Raw genomic sequence first — 13,296 nt, 5'->3', positions numbered from 1 at the left:
AAATGTTGGGTCAAGTTAAACTAAGCTAAAAAAAATATAAAATGGAGTATAGTCTTGATGTCGAGATCCAACTTCTTTCTTTACTTGTGAGGTGAGTAAACTTAAGAATCTATCAATTTCTTTTAATTTATTGTATTGTTCTTCTCTTTCTCAATTGGCTAAATGTACAAAAAAAATTGGCAAAGCAAGATCACAGAAACAGAATTGTGCTTACTAATTCGAATAAGTTTCTTAATCTTAAATCGAACATGTTTTACTTCAATGGAAATGTAATGGAAAAAAATCAATGCATGCGCCATATTCATATTGATTTATTATGGTAAAGTTTCTATGAAATGAATAGAAAAATTCACTAAGTATTTGACTTCAGTTCAATTGAGTGAATCCTTTTTTTTTTTCATTAGATAAAATATTTGATTTTTTTTTAATAACTGTGACATTCAAATTAGTTTGTACGCATATTGACTAATTCTACGATTTACCAACTATCTCGAAGGTAGAATATTAACAATATTCTATTATTAATATAAATTATTTGTAAGGTAAAAGGAAAGGTGAAAGCGAAATCACTTTTACTAATTATATAGTTTTTCTCATAATTAGTTGATAATTATATTTCCCCCTCATAATTATTTGACAATTATTAACAAAATAATCGAATGACAACAGACGCCACAAATGTGCACCACAATCTACTAATGTACGCACTTTCCTCTTCCTCTTTTCCACCAGCAATACAAAACGTTTACCCCATTACCACCCCACCCCACCCCCACTCCACCCCCTTTTTTCTCTAACATGCACCATCACCTCCTTTCTTCCTCCATTACTATGGCTCCTTCTTCTTCTTCTTCCAAACCCCTCAAAAAACCTTTAAATTCTTCAAACCCTAATTCAAATTCCCCAAATTGCCCCTCATCATCCACCACCACCCTCTGTAATCACTCCCCTTCAGCTACCCTTGATCTTCTCATCTTCATCCTTGTACTTTTCTCTGGTGCTTTCCTCATCATTTCTTACTTCTCTTACATATTCAATTCCCTTTCTCTCCTTTTCCCTTACTCACCTTCCCTTTTACTCAACACCTTTTTAACCCATTTTCAACAACTCGATGTTTCTACCCACTACATATTCTACACATTCTTTGTTCTTGTTTTCCTCTTTGTGTTGATTTTCTTTGAGATCTGTTGTGGGTTTGGGTTTAGATCAAGGAAATGTGGGAAATCTGGGTGTAAAGGGTTGAGAAGGGCAATGGAATTTGACTTACAATTACAAGGTGAAGAATGCTTTTTGAGATCTGGGGCTGGGGTGTGTGAGAGTAGTAAAGCTGTGAGAGAGATTAATGAGTTGCCTTGGAAAGGTGGGACTGAGAATAATCCAGATTATGAATGTCTTCGTGCTGAGTTGAGAAAAATGGCACCACCTAATGGACGTGCTGTGCTGTTGTTTAGGTCTAAATGTGGTTGTCCTGTTGCTAAACTTGAAGGTTGGGGTGCTAAACGAGGCCGTCGCCATAAGAAGTGAGTTCTTCTTTTTTCCTTGTGCTTGTTTATCACTTATGCCGATTGTGTTTTGGTTTTTAGTTGCATTGCTTGATTTGAACGAACATTATGTGTAGATGATTATGCATTCTTAGTAGTTCATTCCTGCTGATAGAATGAGGAAACCTGTAATGGTTAGACTCATAAGGAGTGGGTTGTTTTTTGCTTTTGATGTCTTGGTTGTGTATCACAGAGTTTATCTTTATGTTGATAGTGTTTTGGTTTTAGCTTCGTTGCTTGGGTTGAATGAACATTATATATATTTAGATGATTATGATAGTAATTCCTTCCTGCTGATAGAATGAGGAGACTTGTAATGGTTACTGAAGTGAAATCTGCATTTGAAGAAGAAGCTTCTTTCGTAATGGCTTGGATTGATTTGAAGGATACGAGACTTATCCTGGAAATAAAGATAGAAAAAAAATGATGTGATGATCCAGAAAGAGTTGTTTTAGGGATGAGAATTTTGTAAATTGGGATGATGCTGCTCAGACTTTTTAGGACTGGCAGAGAGTACTACAGGTCAAAAGACATCCAAGTATAGTCAGCACTGAAACATGATTGTGTTGCTTCTTTTTTTTTTTTTTAAAAAAAATAAACTTTTGTTGTTTTTGCTTTTAGAGTCTTGCTTTATGATTGTGTTTTGTTTGTTGTTCCATTACTCGAGTTGAAGTTGAAAGATGCAACAATTTGAACATTACATGTGTAGATGATTTCACATTCTAAGTAGTAGTCCATTCTTTCTGATAGAACATGGAAACATGTAATGGTTACTGAAGTGAAATTTACATTCTAAGAAGAAGCAGCTCTCTCGTAATGATATAAATAAAAAGGTGCTGCTCTGGTTTAGATTGATTTGAAGGATATGAGACTTATCCTAGAAATAAAGATAGAAAAAATGATGTCATGAGCTAGAAAGAGTTGTTTTAGAGATGAGAAATGCATAAATTGGGATGATGTGGCTCTCACTTTTAGGGCTTCTTTACTTATGGCAGGCAACTACACGTCAAATGACATCCAAGTATAGTCAGCACTGAAATTAATTACTTATCTATGAGTTTGTTGATTATTGATTCTGTCCATTGACAAGTGATTATAAGGTTACTACTTGACACAACAGCAATGAATTGTCATAAAGACCAGTCAATCAACTAGGTCTTAAGTCTAACTAGTTGGAACTTACTTATGAACCTGAATCTGTGATGTAAAAGACAAATTAAGGGTTCTCTAAATCATACCCTTATTCATACACTGACATTTTACGTTTCTAACTAGATTAAGAAGCTCTTGGTAGTCATTAGACCTAGACACGTGTGAAACAGTGAATGATGCGCCAATTTCAACTTAGTTGTATCACCTAGAAGGACCCTGCGGTTCTATTCTGTTTGGTTCTTAAGTAAGTCCGCAACAATTCCAAGATAGTAGGTAATTGACAAGTTCTGTTTGTGTAGTTTTAGATCTATCTTGTATCTTTTAACATCTTCAATTATCATTGTGTTGAAACTACCAAAAGTACATATGAAGGTTTACCTAAGACGCTGCTAAACTGTCTCGAGTGATCTTCTCTTGTTGCATCCTCTGGTTTTACTTGCATCCTGTGTGAAGTCAGAACACTTCATATATTTATTTTGATAAGTACAAAATAATCATGCACATTGTAGTATTATGTACTGCAAAAAGAACTCCATCCTTCCACTTAAAATGAATAGAATGGACCAAATCTCTTTCCTTCTACTTTAATGATCATGTATGACTACACATCCAATTTATGCCCATATAATTCATCTTGTGGATGTGATTGATCTTAAGAGACCCATGATTATTTCTCGTATAACTTTGTTGTTATCACAATTATTCTATTGAACTCACTATCAAAAAAGTTATTCTATTGAACTTGTCTTTCATGTTGCTAGAAATCTTCCTATCGCATAGCATCATTGTAGTACTCCTCCATTTCACTACCCTATTTCTTATGTTTTATGTTAAATCTTCATCTTTGATTTATTAATGAGAAAAATCATCTCCATCTATCATGTCAATTCTTGAAGGAGTCTAAATATCTCATGTGTTTGCTTACAAACACTAAATTAATCTCCTCCATTCTTCTTATCAGGACCACATCCCTAGAGTATATATTTTGTCTCACTTTAATTTATTCTAAAACTCATATTCCTTAGAAGTTTTTATCCATAGTTTTATCATATGGTTCTTGCCTTTTTTAGTTTTGTAAATTTTCCATATTAGTGGAAGGAACATACACCATGAACTCTCATTTTGGATATTATTGGTGAGTTCATCTGCTGAGGGTCTTTTGGAAACAATCTCTCTACCTCCTCGGAGGTAGCGGTAAGGTCTGGGTATACTCTACCCTCCCTAGAACTCACTTGTGGGATTTCACGGGTATCTTGTTGTTGTTTTATTGGTGAGTTCATCCATAACTAGGGTAAACAAGTATCCTGCTCAAAGCTAGTTCGTAGTGTAAATTCTTGTTCATAGCAAGTGTATTGGATCTCTTCCCATTGTTTTACACTTGTGATTGGTCCCCCATACATATATTTCATGGTATTATATGTTTGATATGAATTCCTTTCTCCCGAATGAATGGTGTGGAGTCTTTGGGAAGAAACAATTGTTATGATTCAGTATGTTGTCATCTTACGACCATTATCATGTTTTTATTGCTCTGTGTGAAGTTTGGAGATTGAAATGTAAAATGTTTTATGTGCAAATGTATATCCAAAATGTACGCGAAGTGAATGTAAGTTTTGGCACAGCGACAAAGTATAACTTGTAAGATATTGCTTTTCTATTTAAGAAATTAAAGAAAACAAACTATTACCTTTCTGTATATAATCTAAGTGTAATGCTCATCTATTGCTGTAGCAAAATATCTTCTAGCTTACAAATTCATGGGAGAAGATTCTATTTTTTAAGGGCTTCAAAATGGTATTTTTTTCAATGGTAGGTTATAGGAGGTAAGACTTGGGAGTGGAAAAATTGATAGTGTTGTAGGATAAAATCACAGAAGTGCTTACAGATTCTGCCGCTGTCTGAAAGGACTATTTCAAGGGAGCAGATACCCATACTTCACCCCATTCTTTAAACTGCTGTAAAGGAGATCACCCTTGTTTCAATCCTCACCTATTCTTCTTTTTCTCAGAGGGGGGAGTATTCATTATCTTAAGATTCGTGCGTTTGGTGAGATTACCCAGTCCTGAAGTGAATGAACTAGAAAGAAGGAAGGAAATGAGATGATTTTTCCTGCCTTATGCTCTTGATCAATTATTGGGACATTCTAGAACTATGTTTTAGATCAATGGGAAACCAATAGCATTATGGCTGAATGTGGATTGGTATTTCAGAAGTGAATATCCAACAAGTGAATAACCTTATGTTTTCTAATGTTGAACAATCAGGAATTCTAGATTATTTCTAGCAATTATCACTCATTCGTAACTAGGGAAAAACATTTACTGTTTCAGTGGTGATCCCTAGTGTAAATCCACTAGCATGGAAAGTCATTTGTATCTCCTATTGCTGTTCTTACACTAGTGAAGGCTACTTTATACATCCGTTGTGACATTTATGTATTTAGCATGGATTCTTTTGTTCTTCAACACTGAAGAAATTTTCGTTGTAGTCTATCATATGCTTTACTTAGATCATTGAACACCACCTAGAAAAAATATAATTTGCGTTGTATATTTGCTCAGGAGTTGAGATTTTGGCTGCTGGTAATCTGTGATTTTCTAGAGCTTGTGATTTGTGAGTATGGAATCATTGATTGTGCAATATGGACATTTGCCGATAGGCTAGCCCAAATTCTTCCTTCTCAAGTGGTGGTAGCGTAATATTATTGTATACTAAGACCCTCATCTTTAGAAATTTACAATACTAAGACCTGCATGGGCCACCATCCTTTGTCTTGAGCCGGGGGTCTATCGAAAACAGCCTCTCTACTTCGTTAGAGGTAGTGGTATGGTCTGCGTACACTCTACCCTCCCCAGACCCCATGATGTGGGATGTGGGAATCTACTGGGTTTGTTGTTGTTGTTGTTGTAAGGCCTAAGGGCTTATTTGTTGCAAGGATACGAGATTATAATCCTGGGACAAAATGTGGAATTATTGGTAGAATTTTTAATCAAGGGATATATATACCACACTCTATGTGGGATAACAATCCTGATATCGTGATGAAATAGCATAATGATACATTTTACTTTATACTCTAAAACTTTTCTCCCAAAGTCTTAAAAGAAAGTCAAGTTTAAATAACAACCACAACAAACCCAGTGTATTCCCATAGCGTGGGGTCTGGGGAGGGTAAGATGTACGGAATTCATACCGCTACCTTCGAAGAAGTAGAGAGGCTGTTTCCGATAGACCTCCGACTCAAGATAAAGGATAATAAACAAGGGGATGGATGACATAACCGAAAGAAAGAATAGGAAATAATAGAATATAATCACAGGAATATGAAATACGGGAAATAAGAGTAACACGGAATAAGAAAAATAGGAACTAAGCATTAGAAAATAGGACACCCACCTAGTAGTGACATACACTCACATCCCAAAGACACCTATGTACACTGATCTATGTTTACTAAATCCGGCTACCAAAGTCAAGTTTAAAATTAGAAATAAAATTTAATCCAAGTTTATCTAGTTATAACTAATAACCAAACAAATGTGTTATATTATACTTTATATTTCTAGTTAAAACCAAACAATGGTGTGGCCTAGTGATACAATGAAGTGAGTTGAGCACCTTGAGGTCTCAAGTTTAATTCCCAATAGAAACAAACACTAGGGGCCTGTTTGGAAAGCAATCCAAGGAATTTGGATTTGGTGTAATTACACTGTCTGGTATGTTTGGTTGGCTAGGTGATTTCTTGGTCATTAGGTAATTGAGTGTAATTGGCAGGGGGTAATTACACTCTTCAATTCTCAGGGGAGCTGTGAATTGCTAGTAATTATATGGTGTAATTATTACAGGCTGATTACTTTTTAATTTCTTTCTTTTATTTCTATTTTTATTTTTTCATTTTTATATATTTTTTATTTCTGTTATTTTAAATTCTTTTATTTTTGTTATTCCAATATTTTAAAAAATTATATTTCTTATTTTTTATTATTTATATTTCATTTCCTTACTTCTCATTCTCAACCTTTACTTCATGTGATTCCATGCAATTGTTCGTATTATCTATTTTTTTTTTTTTTTTTTTCATTTAACATAATTTTGTTAGTATTCTAATTTTTAAAGTAAAGTAGAATTCATTGTTGAATAAGGTTATAGACTTATGTTTTTCTTTTCTTTTAATCATATATATGTACATTATGTTAAAATTTGACATAAGAGTATTATGTTAACTTTTTGTTTTGAATTTTGAGCAGATGTTGTAATTTCAATTTCAGTTTATTTATTTTTGTAGTATTGACTTGATATTTCACATTGTAAGCCATTTTTTTAAAGTTAGAATTGATAGACCATCTTTTTGTCAAATATTTTAATAATTTTATGACACTATATTTATAATATTAGTCTTTTTGTCAAACATGCATTTCATGATGTTCCTAGAAATCATGTACTTTTAGTTTTTATGATTATTTTAATTAAAATATACTAATTGGAAAAAGATATATCATTTTTTTATAATATTAGTTAAGAACATATGTTTATTAATTAATATATTTTCAAAAGACAATATATATCTTAAATATTTAATTGAATATCATTTATAAAGGTCCTTGTTTGTCTAATATAATTTTTTAAGTTTTGGTAGTAACTTTATTTTAAAAATGTAATATAACCATATAATTACACTTGTGCAACCAAGCAGTACACTTGTAATTACACTATAATTACATTGTGACAAGCAAACAGGTCATCGTAATTACTAGGCAGTAATTACAGCAATTTCAATTATCAGGTGACTTTTCAAACAAACTCTAGGTGATTTCTTTCCATTTATTTTAGCCTTGGTGGAGAGTTACTTGCTTTGGTGGGAGGTGACTGGTATTCCGTGGAATTAGTCAAAGTGTTGGGTCGGGCACCATGGTTATTAAAAAAAAAACTATGTATATCTCTTTTTTTTGGTACAATGAATCAAACCCCTACGTATAAAAGTATCTCTGCTGAATAATTTCCTCATTATTTGATCCCCGTTTTATATAATCCCACATCCCAGTATAACTTGCCCTAAGTATTTGGCTAAGACCTGAGGCTTGTGATCAGAAAATGTTGAGAATGAAGTTATAATATTGTAGGCAGAGCATTCTTCAATACCTGACTAAGGTGATTTGATGCTTTAGAATATATGAAAGTGTTGTCATATTTTATCAAGTTATTGGTTAGCACAGTGCATTAGTTGGATGACTTTGAATAGCATCAAGAGGCAATTAGGAGTTAGTCAATGCAAGATATCTTATCTTGCGTTTATATATCCTATCTTTCCTTTTTAATTGTCAGGCCCAGTGGAATATGGCTAATTACTTTTTTAATAAGTAGCACGTCTTTCTACTTTGACGAGTGGATTGTTCATTTTAACCATTTCCTTTAGTATAACTTGATATATCATTCAAATCTCTGGACCGGACACACCGCCGTTATCCAAAATTAAAAAAAATCATTCATGCCTGCCTTAATTCTGGTAAACCCTGGAGTCATTTTCAGTTTCTTGGAATTTCAGTAATTAGTTTTAGCTCAACTGCAGTTTACTAGTTCAAGTAAAGAGGCCCCATTGCTATTCATGCATATTGTAGTTGTTGCAGCTTTTCTGTTGCCACTAACCTGCCTTCTGCCCCACAGAAGGTATCAGAAGATATATAAGACTTGACTATTGTCTGCACTTGAAGTTTAAAGAAGTTGTGTTTTGATGGGATCATATTGACAGTGATGATGTGGAGTCTTTGGAGTTTATGTTTGTAAGAAGCATTTGACCATTCTGACATATACGCCCCACAATAATTAAAAAAATTTGTATTTGAAAGAATCGTATTGGCAAATACTTCATGTGTCACATGCTATTTGGAACTTCGGAGGATCAATTTTTTGGTGTATAATAGCTATGACCTGTCCATTTGGTCATCTTAAGATATTAGGTTCGATTCTATCATACTGTCACGACCCAAAAACGAGGGTCATGATGGCATTTGTCACGGCGTACCTTGACAAGTAAGCCTATCACTCAAACTGATACGAATAGAGAAAAAGACAAATACTCAAGGTAAGGCTTCTAGAATGAAGCCGAACCATATAAATAATCATAACAATGCGGAAAGAACTTATCTAAAACACCAATCATGACCAAAATCAGGTGTCAATAGTGTAAGAACTACTAATACAATTCAAGAGTCAAATACATCGAAAAAATAACCACAAAGGAATAATAACTGTCTCCGAACACTAATAAAGATATAACTAGTATAGAAAGATAGAGGTGAACTTTGGACGCATGAATGTCCAACCGCTACCTTGGAAGCTCCAACAACCGCCAAGTAAGCTGAGGCGCACTCGAGCTAGGACCTGCACCGAAAGGGCGCAGTAGGCATGAGTACGGTCCACTTGTACTCAGTAGGTATTATAGGCCGACTAAGCAAAGTAGTAAATAAGTCATACAAAATATACACTAAGGGCACATCACCTGCAATCAGAAAATGTCCCACAACCGCTTGCACTAACAGTTCTAATATATCTCACGTATATTGCAAAAACACATCAAGATATAGAACACAAGTATAGATTATGTCACATATAAAATAGAGCAAGAGAGAACATGTAGATACAAGATCATCAAATACATGTAAAGAAAGGTAAGACAAATACATAGATGACAAGTCAATAAGGCAATACAAGACAATATAAACACAATAAAGTAAGTGCAGTATATATGATAATGATGATGATGATGATGATGATGCACGAGGTTGTCACACAACCTTCGAGATCGTCGCACAATCCCCGTATACACCTACAGAGCCAAAGCTTTCCGAATAGGACCCATGGGGGGTTCTTCAACCCATATACAATCCACATATCTCATATCTCCTTTCCGGCACATCCCTCGGAAAGAGTTTTATAAGGTGTTACAATATTTTTAAAAAGGTGTTGCCAGTGTTTCTCAGATGTTGCCACGGTGGTACCAATGTTTCATGAATAAGTATGATATGAAGATGTAATGCTCACAACCAATCACAATAAGTATTTCCACAACCAACCACATGATATATTTTCACAATCAACTACAATGATACATTTCCACAACCACATTAGCCAATATTCACTCGTTATTTTCATTTCATCCATGAATTTCCACGTCTCATATGCCAGTAAAGTATGAATATAATCAAAATACACCCATGGTACCACATTAAACAATATAATACAATTATTCACATGTATTCAAGGCTATCAATCACATAGGACCCCACACGGTCAAACATATCACATAATATTTCAATTTCGACAATTACATCACAAATAGGCCCTCACACGAGCAAAACACGTAGATAGCCATTTTTCATGATTAGTTCCCACCCTTAACATGCATTTTGTACCATCATTTACTACCCAGCCCAGTCTGAAGAGTTAAGCTATAACCTACCTCGAAAGCCGAAACCGATCCGCTACACTTGAACTTGCGATCTTACTTTTCACGAATAATCCCGAACTCTACTAAAAACATCAAATATGAAATCTACGCATCAAAACAAAACCAACGACACCCATATTGACTACTTTTGGTTCGGGGTCAAAACGGATCCCCAAAATAGGTTTTCGAAAAAGAAGGGCAAAATTGAAACTTTACTTCAAAAATATGTTCCCCATATTTTTAGGAACCTACAGTTGAAAGCCCAAGTTAAATCGAGGGAAAAACGGGGTACAAATCAAAGAAAAATCATTTTTTTACCAGGTAAAATCCTTGAAATCCGGGTTAAAATTAAGAATCGGAGTTGTTTTGAAGGTTAAATTGATAAAAAAACTAGTAATTATAAAGATAAAAATATTATTCAAGTGAAAGGGGATGAAATTTGGGTTTAAAATTATGCCCTAAGATTTTTGGGGTTTTGATAAATTTATCAAGAAATTTCTAAGAAAAGGGTGAATTCTTATCTTAAATCCGTAATTAAAATCAAGAAATAAGTGTTAATCTAGCTTCCCAAGCTCTCACAAACTTCTCTTTTAAGCTCCCTAAATATTTAGGGTTTTAACTCTCAAAGAGACAAGATGAAAAATGAGCAAAATGAGCCAAAAATGTGAGAAAGCTGCTATATATATTGCAGATTTTTTCTGCATAACTGTGCGGTTTTTATTCTAACTCGAAATGGACTTCGACGGGGTGCTCGGGATTCGTTCGGAGTCCGATTTATGCAAACGAACTATGCAACCACACTAAATTCGACGTTCCGGACGCGATGGAGATACCAGATTTTCCAGAAAAATTCGTTTTCACAAAATTGACCCCCGAGACCCGAAATCACTATTTTCCAAATCGAGGGTCGAAATGAGATTTAAAAGCCGTAAAATCATACCAAACATGCTAACACACTAAAATCGACATTCCGGATTTGTTGGCGAAGTCGGATTTTTCATACGAGGTCGTTTCAACCAAAAGTGGGTCCCACACACAACTTTCCAATTTTTTCAACTTTCCGACCAATAGGTCGAAATGAGCTCGGGTGAATCAGGACCCGAACCAAAGGTCTACCTAGCCTAAAATCGATATTCCGGAGCTGCTGACGCAGTCCGTTTGATCATCCATCGCACGGATCAAAATATAACCACATAAGTTCAAAATAAGGCAAGGTATTGCTAGCTGATTTCCTGTCTCAAGTCCTTATATTAGAGCTGTTTTCTTCTTAAATCACATATTTGGGTTGCTGCATGATTTCTGCACTCTCAATCTATTGCATATGTGCAGGCTTTTTGTGCTGCTTATTTTCTTCAGTTGCCTGACATATTTTCATTTTCATTAAGAACCGTTTATGTTATGCCCTTTCCACGTTAACTGACGCATAAATTTGCTGGCTAAATGCAGGACTCTGGCACTTAATGGTAAAGCTGATAATCGCTGAATGTTAATGATTGCATATCGGGATCTAGTTTGTTACCTTCTGAATTTCAGAAGCATGGGAAATTGATATTGTTGTTTAGAACCATTTTTATTGATCCCATTGACTGAGCTTCGCCTCCTTGGAACTTACTTTAGAACAATGCTCAATGTGTACAAACTTATAGACGGGACTTATTTCTCAATGCTCAAGAAGCACATATCATAAAACATGAATAAATTACATAATTAGCAGTCACATTTTCAAACAAGGAATAGCATATCCTTCCTCATTACCTGCCAGGTTACTGCCGTGCTGGAATGGTGTTTCTTCCCCAATATTTTCCTCTTAAAATGTTCACTTTTATCAAATTTTCTTTTGTGAACTTTAGTTTGCTGTGTACCCTGGAGGATTTCTAATCATCTGAAAATGACAATTAAGCCAGTTATTTGAACAAATGCTTATTGCAAGCTTGTCTTAGCCGTTGGTTCACGAGACCCTGATCTTGTCCACGCAATCAATTTTACCGTTCAGTTGATTATTTTATAAAATTATACCATATCATTTTTCTGGCTATTTTATTTGTGTAATCAAAACTAGTCTTTTTCAGTTATTTTATTTTGTATAATTAAAATTATCCTTTTGAAAACCTCCATCATCTATGTTTATCTCGGTTTCTCTTTGTTTTCAGTATGATTTGATTTCTTTTGGTTATCTTTTCTTGGTTAAAGCGTCTTGTAAGAGTCATACACAAAAGTTAAGAGCACAATACCAGCATAAACTATTGTAGGGCTTCAGCAAAAATTCTCTAGACATTTTTACTGTTTAAAATGTGATGAATTGAGGGAACACGAAATACAATGAGAATGTATCTCATGTGATGAATTGAGGGAACACAAAATACAATGAGAATGTATCTCACTATTGGTGCACGCCAATTGATCCGGGCATCATGATTATAAAAAAAAATATATCTCACTATTTTGTGGAAGAATAAATCAGACTGATTCCATATTACTAAGTATATAAAGACTTTTTATTTACACCACAAAAATCACGCAGCATAACTAAGATCCCATTTTACTTAGTATATAGATGCTTTTTTATTTTCAAAACATAACAACATAAAGCATTACAAATCTGAAAAAGAACCTTAAAAATTGCACATATACACATGATAACTTTACCTTATTACATAAAATTTCATATTAAAAAACAAATTACAAAAATCTCAAATTAATTACTTAAATCCCTATTATTTTTACTCTCTCTCTCTACCTTCTTATACATCCCAAATAGCTCCATATTTTCCTCCTAAAATTTTGCTACCTTATCTCTCCAATTATCTATATGCATTAAACCTCCTTATTTTTTTTTTTCACACCCACAAATTTCGATCTACAATAATCTCTCTCCAAAAAAAATCTTCTCTATTTTCTCCGTCCAAAATCAACAAAATCTTCTCCATCCAAAATTATCTTTTCTCCATCCAAAATCTTCTCCATTTTCATCAAAAATCCAGGAAAAAAACTACAATTTCATTCAATATATGCTTCTCTGAATCCGGGAATATATGCTTATCTGAATTTCATCAAAAACAAATTAAGTTGAATCTTCTCCATTTAATGATCGTGTATTGTTATTCCCATTGTTGGTTTCGTTCTTGATTCTTTTGATTATGAAAAACTCAATTTCTCAGA

At 34.0% G+C, this 13,296-nt stretch overlaps 1 protein-coding gene across 1 annotated transcript; it reads left to right on the top strand.

Annotated features, from left to right (window-relative positions):
• Positions 1 to 605: 605 nt before the first annotated feature.
• LOC107857027 (uncharacterized protein At5g19025) lies at positions 606 to 11,854 on the top strand. Its single transcript, XM_047407805.1, has 2 exons — positions 606 to 1,520; positions 11,584 to 11,854. Exons 1-2 carry the CDS (start codon positions 799 to 801, stop codon positions 11,618 to 11,620), a joined length of 759 nt encoding a protein of 252 aa, XP_047263761.1. The 5' UTR covers positions 606 to 798; the 3' UTR covers positions 11,621 to 11,854.
• Positions 11,855 to 13,296: the final 1,442 nt, after the last annotated feature.

This window comes from Capsicum annuum, chromosome 1 (genome assembly GCF_002878395.1).
Source record: "Capsicum annuum cultivar UCD-10X-F1 chromosome 1, UCD10Xv1.1, whole genome shotgun sequence".
Lineage (NCBI taxonomy): Eukaryota > Viridiplantae > Streptophyta > Magnoliopsida > Solanales > Solanaceae > Capsicum > Capsicum annuum.
Note: the sequence above shows the minus strand (reverse complement) of the source record. Positions and strands in the feature narration are given on the sequence as shown.

Excerpts from the sequence above, each read along its gene's own strand:
- LOC107857027 (XM_047407805.1), top strand. The coding sequence starts at position 799 with ATGCACCATCACCTCCTTTCTTCCTCCATTACTATGGCTCCTTCTTCT. Across the intron at positions 1,521-11,583 it reads CGAGGCCGTCGCCATAAGAA|GACTCTGGCACTTAATGGTA; the intron begins GTGAGTTCTTCT and ends GGCTAAATGCAG.